Source organism: Xiphophorus hellerii, chromosome 16, assembly GCF_003331165.1.
Source record: "Xiphophorus hellerii strain 12219 chromosome 16, Xiphophorus_hellerii-4.1, whole genome shotgun sequence".
NCBI lineage: Eukaryota > Metazoa > Chordata > Actinopteri > Cyprinodontiformes > Poeciliidae > Xiphophorus > Xiphophorus hellerii.
Genome location: NC_045687.1, coordinates 19,511,620 through 19,531,853, shown reverse-complemented (window position 1 = coordinate 19,531,853; position 20,234 = coordinate 19,511,620). Strand labels below are relative to the sequence as shown.

General features: G+C 40.7%; 2 protein-coding genes across 2 annotated transcripts; both read left to right on the top strand.

The window, feature by feature from the left end:
• Nucleotides 1-1,864: 1,864 nt before the first annotated feature.
• Nucleotides 1,865-16,877, top strand: LOC116735466 (interferon-induced very large GTPase 1-like). The gene is made up of 5 exons (XM_032587391.1): nt 1,865-2,155; nt 3,981-4,012; nt 6,829-7,546; nt 15,801-16,402; nt 16,635-16,877. The coding sequence occupies exons 3-5, from the start codon at nt 6,925-6,927 to the stop codon at nt 16,875-16,877; spliced, it is 1,467 nt and encodes a 488-aa protein (XP_032443282.1). The 5' UTR covers nt 1,865-2,155; nt 3,981-4,012; nt 6,829-6,924.
• On the top strand, nt 9,988-12,436 carry LOC116735120 (interferon-induced very large GTPase 1-like). Its single transcript, XM_032586744.1, has one exon. The coding sequence runs from the start codon at nt 10,120-10,122 to the stop codon at nt 11,560-11,562; it is 1,443 nt and encodes a 480-aa protein (XP_032442635.1). The 5' UTR covers nt 9,988-10,119; the 3' UTR covers nt 11,563-12,436.
• Nucleotides 16,878-20,234: the final 3,357 nt, after the last annotated feature.

Below are 20,234 nucleotides of genomic sequence, written 5' to 3'. Positions count from 1 at the left end.
CATGATTTAAGTGAACCAGAACTGTATGATTTGATTGTTGACTTTGTTAAAAGTGAGAAACTGAAAGCGTCGGAGGATGAAGGCATGGCTCAGCTCCTCCGTTTGGATGAACTGATTAGTAACCTGCTTGCCACTGATGTCGGTGCAACTGGAGATGACCCAGCCACACTTTCAAGAACTGATATGTCAGCCAGTCAGACTGGTTGTCCTGCCTCACTTCAGCTGGGTCTCATCGATTCAGGCCTGCAGACAGCTACTCCAGCTACAGACATTCCTGTGCAGCCAACACAGACAGAAAGAGGCTCCACTGATGATATACCACCGACAACAGGAGGCTCCACTGATGATATACCACCGACAACAGGAGGCTCCACTGATGATATACCACCGACAACAGGAGGCTCCACTGATGATATACCACTGACAACAGGAGGCTCCACTGATGATATACCACCGACAACAGGAGGCTCCACTGATGATATACCACCGACAACCGGAGGCTCCACTGATGATATACCACCGACAACAGGAGGCTCCACTGATGATATACCACCGACAACAGGAGGCTCCACTGATGATATACCACCGACAACAGGAGGCTCCACTGATGATATACCACCGACAACAGGAGGCTCCACTGATGATATACCACCGACAACCGGAGGCTCCACTGATGATATACCACCGACAACAGGAGGCTCCACTGATTATATACCACCGACAACAGGAGGCTTCCCTTATTATATACCACCGACAACAGGAGGCTCCACTGATGATATACCACCGACAACAGGAGGCTCCACTGATGATATACCACCGACAACAGGAGGCTCCACTGATGATATACCACCGACAACCGGAGGCTCCACTGATGATATACCACCGACAACAGGAGGCTCCACTGATTATATACCACCGACAACAGGAGGCTTCCCTTATTATATACCACCGACAACAGGAGGCTCCACTGATGATATACCACCGACAACAGGAGGCTCCACTGATGATATACCACCGACAACAGGAGGCTCCACTGATGATATACCACCGACAACAGGAGGCTCCACTGATGATATACCACCGACAACAGGAGGCTCCACTGATGATATACCACCGACAACAGGAGGCTTCCCTTATTATATACCACCGACAACAGGAGGCTCCACTGATGATATACCACCGACAACAGGAGGCTCCACTGATGATATACCACCGACAACAGGAGGCTCCACTGATGATATACCACCGACAACCGGAGGCTCCACTGATGATATACCACCGACAACAGGAGGCTCCACTGATTATATACCACCGACAACAGGAGGCTTCCCTTATTATATACCACCGACAACAGGAGGCTCCACTGATGATATACCACCGACAACAGGAGGCTCCACTGATGATATACCACCGACAACAGGAGGCTCCACTGATGATATACCACCGACAACAGGAGGCTCCACTGATGATATACCACCGACAACAGGAGGCTCCACTGATGATATACCACCGACAACCGGAGGCTCCACTGATGATATACCACCGAGAACAGGAGGCTCCACTGATTATATACCACCGACAACAGGAGGCTTCCCTTATTATATACCACCGACAACAGGAGGCTCCACTGATGATATACCACCGACAACAGGAGGCTCCACTGATGATTTACCACCGACAACAGGAGGCTCCACTGATGATTTACCACCGACAACAGGAGGCTCCACTGATGATATACCACCGACGACAGGAGGCTCCACTGATGATATACCACCGACGACAGGAGGCTCCACTGATGATATACCACCGACGACAGGAGGCTCCACTGATGATATACCACCGACAACCGGAGGCTCCACTGATGATATACCACCGACAACAGGAGGCTCCACTGATGATATACCACCGACAACAGGAGGCTCCACTGATGATATACCACCGACAACAGGAGGCTCCACTGATGATATACCACCGACAACCGGAGGCTCCACTGATTATATACCACCGACAACAGGAGGCTTCCCTTATTATATACCACCGACAACAGGAGGCTTCCCTTATTATATACCACCGACAACAGGAGGCTCCACTGATGATATACCACCGACAACAGGAGGCTCCACTGATGATATACCACCGACAGCAAGTGAAACTGGTAAGAAGAGCCGCTCTGCCAGTGTAGGAGACCAGATTATGAGGTTAAATTATGTTGCAGCTTTGTTTCTATGCAATTTAGGCTTCATGGTGAACAAATCTCTGATTTTGGTTCCGATGTGTCATAAAATAACCTAATTTTAATAAACAAATAGATGGATTGCAGGAAGGTTTTACTGAGACAGAAGTCATTCACATAATCCTCAAGATAATAAAGCCACATACTTTCAAAGAAATGTTAAAGCAAATGAATAAATTTAGATTAATGTAAAAAATTCCATTAGATGAACTACACCCAAAAACACTTTTTACAGTGCATGTCCAGTCTTCTTGTTGAGAAAGTTTAATTGCATAATTGAGAGACCAGTTAACCAGATCCATAATTTGTGGATTCAAAGAATGTGCAACGAAAGGCTCCAAAAAAGCAACACAGAAACAGCAAGCAGGGCGAAGATGGGAGGAAGGGAAGAGAAAAAAAGAGTTCACCTTCACCCAGAGCTAGAAAGAGCTAGAATGATCATAATATATTGAGTTGGATAAACTTAATAAACTGAATTGTAGGATAATACTAAATTGAGTTGGATGAACATAACTTGAGTCGGTTAAACTTCATAAATTAGATTGGATAAACGTAATTTAATTACTTGTTACCAATTCAAGCAATTCAATTAAGTCAATTCAACTCATTTTTTTTTTTACAGTGTAATCATTTTGAGGGTGACAGGTAAGGGGTTAAGTAGTGAAAGAAATTGATTGGGCATTGTGTCAATAAACATTTTATTTGACCATAACCATAAAAATAATTACCGTATTTTCCGCACTATAAGGCGCACCACATTATAAGGCGCATAGAATAGACGCTACAGTAGAGGCTGGGGTTACCTTATGCCTCCATTAGATGGAACTGCGATAAAGGGAATATCAACAAAATAGTCAGATAGGTGAGTCAAACTTTATTAATAGATTACAAACCAGCGTTCTGAAAACTCCGTTCATTCCCAAAATGAACAGCTGTTGCTTCCTCCACTTCCGCACCATTGATTCGTTCATGTTAAATTCTCTCTCTCCTGCTTTGTTCCCTTGTTCTACTGCGTGACTGATCGCCTTGAGCTTAAACTCTGCGTCATAAGCGTGTCTCTTAATAGGAGCCATTTTGGGGTCTTTACACAAAACCCAGCGTGCATCGCTGGCTGCATCGGCGGCTGCTTTCCCCCGTTTCTTCTTCTACGGGGAAAATGAAGTCAGTGTCTGCTTTCCTCCGATTCTTCTTCTACGGGGAAAATGAAGTTGGCGGCTGCTTACCGTAGTTGCGGCTCAATATTGGTCCATATATAAGGCGCACCGGATTATAAGGCGCACTGTCGGCTTTTGAGAAAATTGAAGGTTTTTTTTTTTTCAATTTTTTTCTCCGAAGAGTTTTTGCGGCGCTAGTGGTTCGTATTTTTTCCACAGTAGGCAGACAGGAAGGAGGGTGAGGAAGACATGCGGCAAAGGTCGTCAGGACCGGGAGTCGAACCCGCGAGGTCGAGGACTAAGACCTCCAAACCTTTCAGCTAAATCATTTACGTGCCAAAATCCCATTTTATCATTTTATTCTGTCCATAGCAAAGTATTCCAATTAAAATCTGGCTGTACAGTGTAGCAAAGAATATTTATCTGGTCTTAAAATCCAGCCAGACCAATCATCTCATAACTTTGATCAAAGTATTTCACTCAAGGGATTAGCTTGCAGTTGCATGAAGTTAGGATCATTTATATGGATATTGGTATATTATAAGTTTTTATTTTTGTGATTTTGTCATCTGCTTTTTGTTTTCCTAACCCAGGACAAAGAAAGGACGGTGGACATGACTTAAAGGTAAAGAAATTTTAAATAAGACTTGGATGCTTTGTCACTGTTAGCTCAAGGTTTCCCCCAGAAAACTTACTAAGCCTGGTGGTCGGGGCACCGAGGAGGTCATCTGGCAGTCCACTGTGTTTTTGTGTTAAAAGATATTAAGTTGGCAGGAAATGTAAAAATATTACTGGGTAATTATGTTATTGGAAGATATTGCTGACAATACTTACACCTAAAAGTTTAGTCTTAAAACAACAAATAAAAAAAAATTATACAATTAAAATAAATATCAATTATTTGCATTTCTGTTAAATCCAAATTAAGTAATCAATTAGTGAATCTAAAAACATAATGTAATGCTGATCATATTTAGAACCGGTCCAAGGCATAAATGAACTAAGAGAATATTAATGCTGTTAAATTTGATTTAATGGTTTCAGCATAAATAAATTAAAAGATTTAAAACTGTTTAATATTTAAATGTAAGATTTTAAGGAGCTGGCAAGTTTACTTTGTTAATGTTCAAAGAACAATATTCATAGTTAAATTGTTTTGTTACCATAGCAACAATCTGATGCTGTGAATTTAATCTTTGAGTTTTAGTTCTGTTTGTTCAGAAATGCATCTTATTAAATTACAATTATCACTGATTGCTTGGACAATTAAACAAGGCCCTTGTCGCAGATTTCACAAAATTTATGTTGAAATGCTATTAGTGTTGCTGATGTGCAAGAGGGGCCCCTAAATCAAATTCTGCTCAAGGCCTCATGCAACCTTGGACCGACCCTGCATGATGAGTTAAATCCACTGCACATCTCTCTGCTGCTGGATGTAGAGGAACAAATGGGGAGATTGAATTTGTGTGGCTTCCATTTTGTATCTAGACTGTTTTGATTGCCCGAGCTTTATGGGTCGAGTGCACCAACTCTGCCTGACTGTAGACAAAGCATTTGATATTGTGCAGTTTGATGCATTGTGTCGCCTCAAAGAAATAAAAACAAACCAGCGTGCTGCGCGACTACGAGGCGAGTGTGAAAGCTCCTCCACGGGCTGAACCACCGGTTCATAACGTGCCGGCTAACTGTGAACTCAAACTTTATCAGCACAGAGACAGAGTCAGTGTATGGAAACAAATGCACACACCGCACATAATGCTTTGTTCACAGAGAAATATCATTCTCACTGCACACTCAACGAGCACCTCTAAATGTGCACCTGTGAATATCTGTGAACACTGAGAGCAGTTCATTGTGAACATTTGTGGTTCCAATTGACCTGCACAAGCAGAACTAACTTAGTGGATTTTAATCTAGACTGACTCGTCTCTTGATGAATTTGTCAGAGAAACATGGATCCTCATTGGGGTTAGATGCTCCAAACCAGTCAGTTTGCTCTCTATTGTCCCTCTATACCAGCGTTTCCCAATTCCGGTCCTCAGGCCTCCCTGCCCTGCATGTTTTAGGTGTTTCCCTTCTGCTACACACCTGGATTGAATATATGGGTGATCAACAGGTTTCTGCAGCACTTGATGGTCATGCAATCATTTGAATCAGCTGCTCTGGAATAGAGGCACATCTAAAACATGCAGAGCAGGGAGGCCTGAGGACCGGAATTGGGAAACGCTGCTCTATACAAAGTGGTGATTACGGAGGGGGAAGTTTGCTTTTCTCATCCGACGTAAAAAGTGCAGATGTTGCTGATCTTTCTTTACCAGGCCAGAGGCTTGGAGATACCAGATCAAAGTGTCAGTGATCTGTATCCCCAGGAATTTAATGTTCCTGACCTGTTCCACTACGGCATCATTGGTGAGGAGTGTGTGACTTGAATGACTTTTCCTGAAATCAACAACAATTTCTTTTGTTTTTTGACATTCAGGATTACATGGTTTGCATCACACCAGTCCACTAGATGTTTCACCTCCTCTCTGTTGTTATTCTTGATGAAACCCACCACTGTTGTATCGTCCACATACTTAATGATGTGGTTCGTACTGAACCTGGCTTGACAGTCATAGATCATCAGGGTGAAGAGCAGGGGGCTGAGTACACAGTCCTGAAGGGAGCCAGTGCTGAGGGAGGCGACCCTTAAAGCATTTTTCCCCAACCGTCACAAACTAGTGTCTGTCTGTGAGGAAATCCAGCAGCCAGTTACACAGGGGGTATTGCGCCTTTAGTTACTTTTGTTTTATTTTATTCTTTATAGTTATTTGTTAGTGTTTCATTAATTTTCCTAGTTGTCCAGTTTGTGTTCGCAACTTGTGACATTTTTTCTCTCTCTCTTTCCTCAGTCTGCCTTCTGCTCTTTCTCCTCACACCTGTAACCTGTTTCAAGTCAGCCATCTGTTTATTGTTCAGTAATGAAGCTCCCCAGTATATATAAAACTTCTTCTCAGTCACTCCTTGCTAGTTCCTCCTGTTACTTCCCTGTTAAAGCCCATTTTATGTTCTCTTTATGTTCCTCTTCCTGCATTTCTTATTCTGCTCTGGCTCCCAGTGATTCCTGTGATTTTTGCAAGTTTTTTGCTAATATACTTGACACCTCTGCCTTACTGTTTTGGGTCTAACATCACCAGTGCAACATCATGAGACATTGGTTTTCTTCAGAGTTTAAAGATCATAGGTTGCCGAACTGGATACATTTCTGTACAAGAACAAAGTTTGGATGAAAGTAATTCACAGGTTGCCCAAGAATCTGAAAGTGAACATACAGAGAATGAATTGGTGCTTTTTATAGCATCAACATAAACTCAAAAGAGAATCATGTGTACCTAAATAATGAGTTTACTTGTGTTTTTTTTCTTAAGAACAATAAAATAACATTTTATTTCCTTTTTGCAGCCTACTTGGAACACTTTCCAAGAGAACCAAAAGAAACACCAAACACAAACTGAAAAACTACTCAGAAGACTTCACCTCCAGGACCAACATCAACACATGCTGTCATCAGAGGACTTTGCACAAATAGGTCCACCTATAAAAAAGACTAATGAGATCTTTGAGAGAGATCTAGTTTGTGCTTTTCTTCAGAGGTTGATGATGTTAGATTATAGAGCCAGATACATCACTGTTCAGCAAGAAAGCTCTGATGTGAACAATTCACAGCCTGTTCAAGTGTCTGACAGTGCTGTTACAGATGACGATGACTTAGATGCTCTTTTTACAACTAATGTAGACACAGATCAGTCAAAAGAGAATCATGTGCACCCAATGGATGTTCAAATGGCAGTATTTCACTGCTCAGACAGCTTCCTTAAACAGAAAATGATCACAAAGTTGTCACAGTGTCAGTATGCCTTACCACTGCTTGTTCCTGATCCTTTCTCAGCAAATCTTGAGTGTCCTTTGTGGACGTTCAGACAAATAACAAAAACATGGAAAATAAGCACAAACAAAGAAAATGCAACCACTGTCACCATGAAAAGCATGCCAATCTACAAAGCTGAGACTCCCATGGTTTCATTTTTCAGACTGGGCTCCATGTCTTTGTCCAAATCTCAGCTGATGAATGCCTTGGTCAACGACCGCCATGACACATTCTTCCACAGAAACTGTAAAGGCAGCACCAAATCTCGTCATTTGATGGATGGCGTGGCAGAGATTGCCTGGTACTGCCCTGCTGGAAAAGACAATGATTTCTTTACTGACTGCATTGCCTTCTGTAATCTTCATGGGGATTCTCTAGCAATTGGAAAACAGCGTGAAATCCTGACTGAAATGTCATCAGTCATTGTTGTTCTTGTGCCAACTCTGGAAAAAAGCCAGGAAAGTACTGAAGTCATTTCTATGCTTTACAAGTCTTCAAAGCCTCTAATCATCCTGAATGCAGATAATGACTGTAGTGCAGTTCAGATGAAACCTCAAAAATACAAACTGGGTCTGAAAGAAAGAAGCCAGTCGGATGTTTCTGAAGAACTAAAAAAGATTATAAAAAGCCTTTTGTCTGAACCCCACACATCCTTCCGGCTGGAAACTATGGCCAAAGTCTCTGGGATCATAGTGGATGAAGATCAGAAAATCTGCCAGAATGGGAAATCTGCTGCAATGGAAATAGTTGAATTGATTGAAAAGATGGACGTTGCCAAAATCAAAAAGAAATATCTTCCCTGCCAAGGTCAACTTTGGTCCAACTGGTGCAAAATCAATAAAGAGCTGCATCATCTAAAGGGAGACATTGAGAAAAAAAAGGGCCAGAAGATTCAAGAGCTGATGAAACTACGAGAGAAACAGTGTGATGTGTCCGACAGTAAACTGATGAGGTCGTTCACTCAGAGCCTCCAGAGTTTGCCACCAAAAGAAAGAGAATATTTCCTGACATGGACTCAGATCCTTATAGATGCCCTCTCCACAGATGATCTCTCTTCAATTCTCCAAAACTATGATGAAACCTGGTCAGAAGTCTTGGTCCTGAAGAAAAAACATGACAAATCTGCTCAATTAAAACACAAACAAACTGAGCTTGAACTGTTGTCACAAAAGCTTCAATCAGCAACCTTTGGTCTGGAACACATCTTCAGAGAGATGGGACAGATCTATGAAGCCCATAAATCTTTGAAGAAACCATCGCTGGGCCAACAGCCTGACTGGACTAAATACCCTGAGCTGGCTGCAGATCTGATGATATCAGGACACCCGATGGAGCTGATGGATGGGGATGCAGGCCATGTGCCTTTAATATGGATCTCTAATCTTTTACAGGAAGTCATCAAGAAACTCGGTGACCAGAGAGTCTTTGTGCTGTCAGTTCTGGGTGTACAAAGTAGCGGAAAGTCAACAATGCTGAATGCCATGTTTGGCCTGCAGTTTGCAGTCAGTGCTGGGAGGTGCACCAAGGGTGCCTACATGCAACTGGTTAAGCTGTCAGAGGAAAACAAGGATGAATACCAGTTTGACTACATTCTAGTTGTAGACACTGAAGGACTGCGAGCTCTTGAGTTAGCAGGGAATGCTACCCTTCATCATGACAATGAACTTGCAACATTTGTTGTTGGTCTGGGAAACATGACACTGATCAACATCTTTGGTGAGAATCCAGCTGAGATGCAAGACATCCTACAAATTGTTGTTCAGGCTTTCATGAGGATGAAGAAAGTCAAGCTTTCTCCAAGTTGTGTGTTTGTCCATCAGAATGTCACAGATATTACAGCAGCAGAGAAAAACATGGACGGAAAGAGACGTCTGCAAGAAAAACTGGACAAGATGGCTCAACTTGCTGCCAAAGAGGAATTGTGTGATGTTGAGTGCTTCAGTGATGTCATCGCATTTGATGTGCAAAAAGATGTGAAATACTTTGCTCAGCTGTGGGAGGGAAGTCCACCAATGGCTCCTCCAAATCCAGGTTATAGTGAGAGTGTCCAAGAACTGAAGTCCATCATCTTGTCTAAAGCCAAACAGTCTACTGGAATCACTCTGTCACATTTCAGCACCAAAATTCAGGACTTGTGGAACGCCTTGATGAATGAACACTTTGTTTTTAGTTTCAAAAATACCCAGGAAATTGCAGTTTATAGAAAACTGGAGGTCCAATATGGGAACTGGACTTGGACCCTGAGGAGTGAGATGCTGAACATTGAAAACCAACTTTATCCTGGAGTTGAAAAAGGCCAACTGGACAAAGTTGAGCTCAGTTATCTTAATAAAGAAATGGCTAAAACATATGAAGAAGTAACAAAAAGTATATCAACTTACTTTGAAGATGACAAAGACAAAGAGATGTTGGTTCAATGGCGGGGCCGATTTGAGAACAAAATCAAAGAGTTTCATGATCATCTTGTGAGCGGAGTGAAAAGAAAACTGGATGAAGTAATCCAGCAAAATAATACTAAAACAATGCTTGATAAGAAGAAGACAGAGTTTGAAAACAATCTACTCCAGAAGAGCAAAGAGCTTGCTCAGCAGTTAAAATGCATTGATGATGAAGAGGAACTAAAAGCACAGTTCAGCACTGTTTGGAGTCACTGGGTTAAGGAATTAACCTCAGATATAAAATCCATTGAGAACATAAACTTGGAGGAGGATCAGTTTGCTGTCCTTGAAGAGCTAGGTGTTGAATGGGGACTCATTGATGAGTCAAAAAGAAGTAAGAGATACAAAAATCTGTCAGAACGTGGTGATTATTCTGATTACATAACCATGAAGATGAGCTTTGGAGGTGTCTATCAAGCTGTTAAAATGGCTTTTGCTACACATGAAGAACAGGAACTGATCAGATCATTCATTAATGAGGTTGAACAAAAATATCTTGCAGCTATTAAGAGCAAACCTGTTGCAACAAGAGGCTTTACATCAACTTACTTGAAGGAAGTGGCTCAAAACATAAAATCTGAAATAGAAACAATGGGATCTCAGAGAAAATATGTATTCAAGAAGGAGTTTACAGTTGACCTTTCACTGTATGTGTTTGATAGTGCAGAAGGTTGGCTATTAAACTCTCACAAGATCTACAGAGACAACAATGATGCTCAGACTTATTTGGACAACAAGAAAAATGAGTATTACAACATTTTCAGAAGCTTCTGCAAAGGAAGTTCATCTGCTGTGGTGTTTGGAAAAATTATGTGTGAAAAACTCAAAGTCTCTGCTGTTGAAGCCGTCTGTAACAAGACTGGAGTTCATATTGCTGGAGAGATGAGGTCCAATTTCCCAGGACTCAATGAGAGCAGACTGAATTTAGAGAAACATGTGTTAGCATCTCTGGCAGAGAAAGAAGACTTTAGCAGGTTCATCAGCTACATCAGAAATCCAAGAGCTCAAGTAGAGGCTTTCATCAAAGAAGAAGTAAAGACATACATGTTCACGACACAGAAAGTTAAAGCCCAGACTATCCTGAAGAAAAATGTAGACGATATCACCAGAGTTATCAGTCAGGCTTTGTTTGAAGCAACAGAGAAATTCAAACACAGAAAAGGAAACATAGAAAAGTGGGTGGAGGAATTTTCTAGTAAACTGAAGCCAAATTTGACACTTGATACCATTAGTTGTCAAAACTTCAGTGACATAAACAATTTTGAATTTCTTAAAGAAGAGATAGAGAAAAGCCTGAAAAGCATCACAACAGAGATGAGCAAACTCTCCCTGGAAAAAGTGAATGACTGCAGGCAGAAGCCTGATCAGATCCTGATTGATCAGCTGTGTAACTGCTGCTGGGAAAGGTGTCCATTCTGTGCTGCTGTTTGCACAAACACTGTGAAGGACCACAGTCCTCAGGAACACAGCGTTCCTTTTCATCGACCAAATGGGGTTAAAGGCTGGCATTACAGAGGAACAGTTGATCTGGTCATTGATTTCTGTACCACGTTAGTTGCAAGTGACGGAGCCTTTTACCCTGATGCTGGCTCGAAGAAGGCTGTTCCTTATAAACAGTACCCAACTGCAGGAGAAAAGTATGCTTCATGGAGCATTACAGCTAATGCCTCCATTCTGGCCTACTGGCAATGGTTCATCTGCCGCTTTCAAAAGGAATTAGAAGACTACTATAATTTGAAATTTCAGGGTTACGGAGAAATTCCTCAGCAATGGAGAAACTTCAGTAAGAAGCATGCTATTGAAAGTCTGGATGAAATGTGTAGTTTGTGAAGAGACTGCAGGTTCATAGAAACTAATCAAAGTTGTGGGTTTGAGCAGTAATTATGATGTTCAAGGCTCTTCAAAATGAATAAATGATCATTTATTACCTTTGGTTTGTACATCCTGAATGAGTTATACTTGAGGGATAACTCAAATGGCTTCAAACAAACAGCTCTAGGTTTTACATTATATTATTTTTCAGTTTTATTGTTTTTCTTTTCGTTATTCTGATCATTTTTAGTCACCAAAAGATGTTATTTAGGAAATAAGCATTGAAATATCAAATATGACTCTTGATTTTGGTTACAGTATGTAAACATCTTGCCTATTGTATCCAGAGGGAATCAGTTTATTATGGTATATTTTCTCATTTTTAAAAATTTTATACATGTATGGTAAAATTTAAATCTTAATCCATAAATTTTTAAGCCCAATTACAATCATATTGCTCCAGTAGATAAATATTTTAAAATAAACCACATGTGAATTTCATGAACTAGATGTTTTTTGTAAATGACTTTAATGAATTTAGATTCACCCCGCCCCTATTTTGTCATTTATGTTAAGTTAGTTAAACTAATTTGTTAAGCAACTGAATATTCTTCCATATTTCTTTTTAGTTTTTTTTATTTCTTTAGTAATTCTATTTCTTATTCCCTGTAAATTAGATTTTCTCTAAATAAACTCCAGGTTTTGTAATAGAAATGATCATGTAAAAAATGTAACCACTCGAAGTAAATGAAATAAGCATAATTTTTTGACATATCACATCATTTATAATAAATATTATAAGATTTAACAGGACAGATAACATGAATGATGCAGAACATTGTTTTACCAGTAAATGTTTGACTTTAACTTGTATTAAATTCACTAAAATGCTCCTGAATTCTTTTCTTCAACTCTTCAAAATAAATAAAGGAAATAAACAAAGGTGTGAAAGCAAATGAGTGAAATGTTTTGAATCAGATTAGGTAAAATCCATTCTCACCAACATTTTCTGTTCCAGGATTTATCAGGTTGTTTATAGTAAGATCCATGTTTCATGTGAAAGAATGAACTACTATTAATGATACATGTTTAGTATAATTCCTTTATCAAAGACTTTACCTTTAACTTATTTCACTTCAAATGTATTACTGTCTATTCTTTAAACATATATCTATGGGTTTCTTATCAGATCTTCAAGTGTGTCAGATTGAACATGACAGTAATTATAGATAATGAGGTAAACATGAACACAGTTGGAATGAGAACTTCATATTCACCAAGAAGTTCCTCTTCAAACATGTCCATGGAGTTTCCACACAATCTACAATAGAAAATATGCATTTTATTCATAAACTGAAAATGAAACACACAAATATTTCTACATGGCTTAATATTATCAGGAATAAGACATTCTCTGTGTGCTTGGGGTTTGTTTAGAAAGACTTCCTGTCCTGTCACGTTACTTCTTCTCTGCAGAAGGTTGTGCATTTTACACTTTACATGATTCCACCACCCAGGGGTCTTTCAGCTGCACAGAAAAAGCTCCAATTTAATTTAAAATTTGTTTTTAACTTTTTATTTTAATAAACAAAAAAACATGCAGTTGCAAAACTCCAATCATGTTTTGGCCGTACTATATGCATTGGCCTTTAGAAGTTTTATTTTTCTCTTTGGTGTTTTCCCAGCTAATCAATCCATTAAAATAAATGGTCTGGGGTTCTGTGGTGGCAAAGGGGCAAAGCATGACCCACATATGGAGGCCTTAGACCTCGTGGTGTTAGTCCCAGGTTCGATTCCCTGCCTGGTGACGTTTGCCGCATGTCTTCCCCCTCTCTCATTGCCCTCTTTCATGTTGAACTACTTTCAAATAAAAGCCAATAGAGCCAACTAAACCTAAAATAAATAAATGGTCTGAACTTATTTGATGTTTTTCTCAAAGCACTTTACAGTAGAGCAACATTCACTCATTCACACTCACATGTAAATCAATAGGCGGTTTATCTACTGAAGCCAATTTGAGAGCAAAATCTATAATTTACAGAAAAACTTGTGAGAGGGTTGAAAAGAAAACTGGATGAAGTAATTCAGCAAAAATAATGCTAGAAAAATGATTGACAAGAAGAAGACAGAGTTTGAAAAATCTACTCCAGAAGAGCAAAGAGCTTGCTCACCGGTTAAAATGCATTACAGGCAATGAAGACAAACTAAAAGCAGTTCAGTGACGTTTGGAGTAATTTGGTTAAGGAATTGTTAGAGCGGAAATACTATTTATGGAGCTGTTTTTGCTAAAGACTTTTGGCATTCCCTTTCATGTCACCCTGACCTGATCCCCTCCTTTTCCTGGAGTAAGAAGTCGAATTGGACCAAATATGAATTGGAAAGGTTGCTGTTTGGACAGATAAGAACAACACCCTTGTTATTCGGCACGCCTAAAATGGAGCTAATGTTGAGGTCAAGAGGTCTCAAATTGTTCCAGGAAGTCCAATACATATCCAGTGTAAAATGGAGCCAGAATTGCTACACAAATGAAGGGCAGTAATGCCATTGGTCGAAGCTTCCCAATACACACCAGTAGAGCTGGGACTCTACATAAAACTGATGTCAGAAGCAGAAGTCGAGAGATTTTGGATTTCTGTAACGATGTAAATGTGATGTTTTGGTTCCACAGATGTGCATTAAATCTCTTCCCGTTTTCGGCTATGAGTAGAAGGAATTTGAGTCCTGTGTATTTCTTTATTTTATATATATATATATATATAGTACAGACCAAAAGTTTGGACACACCTTCTAATTCAGTGGGTTTTCTTTATTTTCATGACTATTTATAAGGCAAGAAATCCCACTTATTAACCTGACAGGGCACACCTATGAAGTGAAAACCATTTCAGGTGACTACCTCTTGAAGCTCATCAAGAAAATGCAGAGTGTGTGCAAAGCAGTAATCACAGCAAAAGGTTGCTACTTTGAAGAAACTAGAATATAAGGGGTATTTTCAGTTGTTTTACACTTTTTTGTTTAGTGCATATTTCCACATGTGTTATTCATAGTTTTGATGCCTTCAGTTTGAATCTACAATGTCAATAGTCATGAAAATAAAGGAAACTCATTGAATTAAAAGGTGTGTCCAAACTTTTGGTCTGTACTGTGTGTATATATATATATATATATATATATATATATATATGTACTGTATATATATATACAGTACAGACCAACAGTTTGGACACACTTTCTCATTGAATTCAATGAGAAAGTGTGTCCAAACTGTTGGTCTGTACTGTATATATATAGTATATTCCATGAATTTAGGCACCTTTAAATTCCTCCATAGAATTAGCCTCAGATACAAAACCCATCGAGAACATAAACTTGCAGTGTCACTTTGGCTGACGGAGGCTCTGCATACAGAAAGGAGGTGAGGCAAGGTAACAAAATGTGGTTGACTAGTGTCTGTCTGTGAGGAAATCCAGCAGCCAGTTACACAGGGGATATTGAGCCTTTAGTTACTTTTGCTTTATTTTGTTCTTTATAGTTATTTGTTAGTGTTTCATTAATTTTCCTAGTTGTACAGCTTGTGTTCGCCACTTGTGACATTTTTTCTCTCTCTCTTTCCTCAGTCTGCCTTCTGCTCTCTCCCCTCACACCTGTAACCTGTTTCAAGTCAGCCATCTGTTTGTTGTTCAGTAATTAAGCTCCCCAGTATATATAAAACTTCTTCTCAGTCACTCCTTGCTAGTTCCTCCTGTTACTTCCCTGTTAAAGCCCATTTTATGCTCTCTTTAAGTTCCTGTGTTTCTTGTTCTGCTCTGGCTCCTTGTGATTCCAAGCTTTTCGTTCTTCATTTTTTATTTATATTTTTTTTTCTTAAAAACAATAAAATAACATTTTATTGCCTTTTTGCAGCCTACTTCGAATACTTTCGAGGAGAAACAAAAGAAACGTCAAAAAGAAACTGAAAAACTACTCAGAAGACTTCACCTCCAGGACCAACATCAACACATGCTGTCATCAGAGGACTTTGTACAAATAGGTCCACCTATAAAAAAGACTAATGAGATCTTTGAGAGAGATCTAGTTTGTGCTTTTCTTCAGAGGTTGATGATGTTAGATTATAGAGCCAGATACATCACTGTTCAGCAAGAAAGCTGTTCAAGTGTCTGACAGTGCTGTCACAGATGAGAATGACTTAGATGCTCTTTTTACAACTAATGTAGACATAGATCAGTCAAAAGAGAATCTGTGAAGAAACTGTAAAGGCAGCACCAAATCTCGTCATTTGATGGATGGCGTGGCAGAGATTGCCTGGTACTGCCCTGCTGGAAAAGACAATGATTTCTTTACTGACTGCATTGCCTTCTGTAATCTTCATGGGGATTCTCTAGAAATTGGAAAACAGCGTGAAATCCTGACTGAAATGTCATCAGTCATTGTTGTTCTTGTGCCAACTCTGGAAAAATGCCAGGAAAGTACTGCAGTTATTTCTATGCTTTACAAGTCTTCAAAGCCTCTAATCATCCTCAATGCAGACAATGATTGTAATGCAGTTCGGGTGAAACCTCAAAAATACAAACTAGGGCTGAAAGAAAGAAGCCAGTCGGATGTTTCTGAAGAACTAAAAAAGATTATAAAAAGCCTTTTGTCTGAACCCCACACATCCTTCCGGCTGGAAACTATGGCCAAAGTCTCTGGGATCATAGTGGATGAAGATCAGAAAATCTGCCAGAATGGGAAATCTGCTGCAATGGAAATAGTTGAATTGATTGAAAAGATGGACGTTGCCAAAATCAAAGATAAATTTCTTCCCTGCCAAGGTCAACTTTGGTCCAACTGGTGCAAAATCAATAAAGAGCTGCATCATCTAAAGCAGGGGTGGGCAATCCTGGTCCTCGAGGGCCGGTGTCCTGCAACTCTTAGATGTCTCTCTGGTCCAACACACTTGAATCCAATAGCTGAATCACCTCCTAAGTGCAGTCAAGTTCTCCAGAGTCCTGCTAATGACCTCATTATTTGACTCAGGTGTGTTGAAGTAGAGATGCATCTAAAAGTTGCAGGAGACCGGCCCTCGAGGCCTGGAGTTGCCCACCCCTGATCTAAAGGGAGACATTGAGAAAGAAAAAGGTCAGAAGAGTCACCAGCTGATGGAACTACGAGAGAAACAGTGTGATGTGTCCGACAGTAAACTGATGAGGTTGTTCACTCAGAGGCTCCAGAGTTTGCCACCAAAAGAAAGAGAATATTTCCTGACATGGACTCAGATCCTTATAGATGCCCTCTCCACAGATGATCTCTCTTCAATTCTCCAAAACTATGATGAAACCTGGTCAGGTCTGTAAGAATCTAAGAAAAAATTCTTAAGACAAAATTGTATTCCTTAAGTCACACTTTGAAAACTCTTAGACTCAGTTTTGCCCCTAATTATGCCCTAAAAATGGGAAAAAAAGGTGAGAAACAAATCTACATATTTGTGTCAGGATAAGTTAACTTTATTTCCTTATCACTCTGACACAAAACCACTTTCCCCTTCTACAATATAATGCCCATTTTATGCTTTATTCTGCCACTGTTTTAGCCAGCCAGCTAAATGTGTCTATATAGAAACATTCTTATAAGTCCTGTTACAACCCCTCCCCAAGACCACTAAGGGTAGTGATGTTACGTGATGTGCCGAGGCTTCGAGACGTGTGTCAAGTAATGGAGGGGGCGTTTCCGTAAAGCGCTTATCGCAGCTTGCTTCATTTAGGGGAGGAGCCGAAAACGATGACGTCCGAAGCCTCGCTGCCCGGCTGTACCACGTGACTGCTTCGGGAAGTGGCTCAGATGTTGGCGCGGGGTTTGACAGCTTTAGAAACCCCACAGGCTCCATTCAAAATGTGGGTTGTTGTAGGTGAGTTGCAGTCAGTTGAGAGAGTGGATAGAGTTTTGATAGTTTGGATAGCAGAGTTTGGATAGTGGTTATTTAGTTTGAGACAGTTAGTTTGGTGTTTGGAGAGTTTAGGAGAGAGATAAATAGGAGATTTAGGAGCGGGAGGACAGGATAGGAGTAGGATGGAGCCGGCGAGAAAGAGGAGGATTTCCCCTATGTGGGAACATTTTGAACAAGGTAAGGTGAACTGAACATTTGCAGATGCATTATGTTTGCTTATGAGGAACTGTATTTTTCACTGTTTCTTATTTTCTGTAAAGGTGAGGTGTTTATTGTGCTCCAAGGAGTTGGGGTACAATAATAACACCTCATCCATGCTAAGGCACTACCGTGCCTTGCATGAGAATAGGGAGGAAACTGGAGCTTCACCCAGCCAAGGTATTTCATTACTATATTACAAACACACTATCACAATTTTTGCATGCTGATGTTTGCTTGTTGTGCAAATAAAGACAGGTAACAGACACTGTATTTATTCCCTTTTAACCAGCCACCAGAAAACAAGAGCTGGATGAAGCTCTAGTCTCCATGATAGTGAAGGATACCCAGCCTTTCACTATTGTGGATGACGTTGGATTCAGGACATTTGTGTCTAAGCTGGATCCCAATTATGTTCTCCCTACAAGGCAGGTATGTGTGGGTCCATACATGAAACAAATGACTACATTATTGTATGTGTCACAATTCAGCAATATATATATATTTCTTCCTTTAGGGTCTGAAGGCCATGGTGGAGGCCAAATATGAGTCTGCTAAGGAGCACGCTAAGGCTAACGTAGAGAAGGTGGCTGCTGTTAGCCTTACATCAGATATGTGGACATCCATCAACATGGATGCCTACCTGGCAGTGACATCCCACTTTGTGGAGGAGAACGAAAAGCTGAGCTCGGTGTTGTTGGGAGTGCAGACATTCCCCCAGTCTCACACTGCTGAAAATATGTGACATGCATGGTCGCCGATGGTGCTCCTAATATGGTGGCATGCGTGAGAGAGCTGAAGCTTCGCCACCACATTTGTGTTGCTCACACCCTCAATCTTGTTGTGAAGAGGGCGCTTGACCAGCACCCTGTGCTCTCTGGCCTCCGGGCCAAAGCAAGGAAGCTGGTTGGCTACTTTAGAAGCAGCACCACTGCTAAGGTATGCTCTTTTCTTTTATTCCAATATATAATGTTAATAGTTTGTCTGTACTCCTACTGCAGTGACTTAATGGCCTACTCTTCTGTATCTTTAAGGGAGAAGCTTACACAAGTGCAGCTTCAGCTGGGCATGCAAGCAACCAAGCTGATGCAGGAGGTGGAAACAAGATGGAACAGCACCTACTTGATGCTGCAACGTCTGGTGGAGTTGAGGGAGCCAGTAGGAGCGGCATTGGCTGGATTACACACTGACATTCCCTTTTTCACTGCCAGTGAGTTTGACATTGTTGTAGCGTGCCTTTCTTTACTCTCTCCTTTCTATGACGCCACCACGGAGCTCTCTGCAGAAGAACACGTGTCGGCATCAAAAGTTATCCCCCTCCTGAAGATGATAGAGAAAGCCCTTCAGGAGGAAGGGCTTATAATGTTAATATATAAGCCCTTCCTCCCTTCAGGAGGAAGGGCTTTCTCTCAAGTCGGCACCTGCAGTAGCAGTGGAAATAGGAGAGCAGCTCATCAGACAGCTCTGGGAGAAGCTGCACATGATCCAGTCAATGAGCATCTTGTCGCTGGCTACACTCCTGGACCCACGATTTAAACTTATAGCATTTTTCAGCAACACAAAAGCTGCTGAAGCAGTGAAGCGCTTGACTTCAGAGTGTGCCACCGTCATCCGACGGAACACAGAAGAGAACACTCACGAGATTCCCCAGGCTTCCACCTCTCAAGAATTCACTGGAGGTAATCTTTTATATTACATTTTGAGATTACTTATTCCTATTACAACACTAACTAACATGACCTGTGGTTTCCATTTAGGTAGCAGACTTTGGCAAAGATTGGACATTAGTGTCATGGAGGCAAAGAGGACTCAAAATGTGTCAGCAGATGCCACCGTAGAGGTCCAGCGCTACCTGTCAGAGGCAAACATAAGCAGGCTGGAGAGCCCCCTGGAGTACTGGGCTAATCATCGGTCACTGTACCCCAATCTGTACAAACTTGCACTTATTTATTTATGCACCCCGGCATCATCTGTGCCATGTGAGCGTGTCTTTTCAAAGGCTGGAGAAGTAGTGTCAAAAAAGAGAAATCGTTTGAAACCAAAAACTGTGGAGAAATTGTTGTTTCTTAATAAAAATGCATGAAATCATCCAAGTTACACAAGCATTAGCCTATTCACTACCCCTCCCTAGTTCCACAAGCACTTTCACTGTCCTCTGCCTGATTAAGCCCATGCCATTTTTCTAGAGTCACAGAAAAACATTACACAACATGCCATATCACATGACACTACTATTTTGGGAATAATTACACACAGAGAATACATTCAAACAATATTTCATTATACACATATGTGTATACATAATTTATGTAGACAAATGATTTCGTCCTACACCTTTTGTGAAGTTATTCCCAAGAGCCATAATAGACAAAAATTCAATGCATCACACGTGTTAAGATACAGCTGGCTGTGATTATACACCTGGCCAGTAGGTGGTTTCGTGTGCACATGAAGCTTCAAGAAATGAACCCTTTCTCGAACCAGTTGGCTCAAGTGGTTCAATGCCTCATGAGGCTTCATCTCACCATCACTAACTAAGGGTAAATTCTGGCACTGGGTGTAACACACA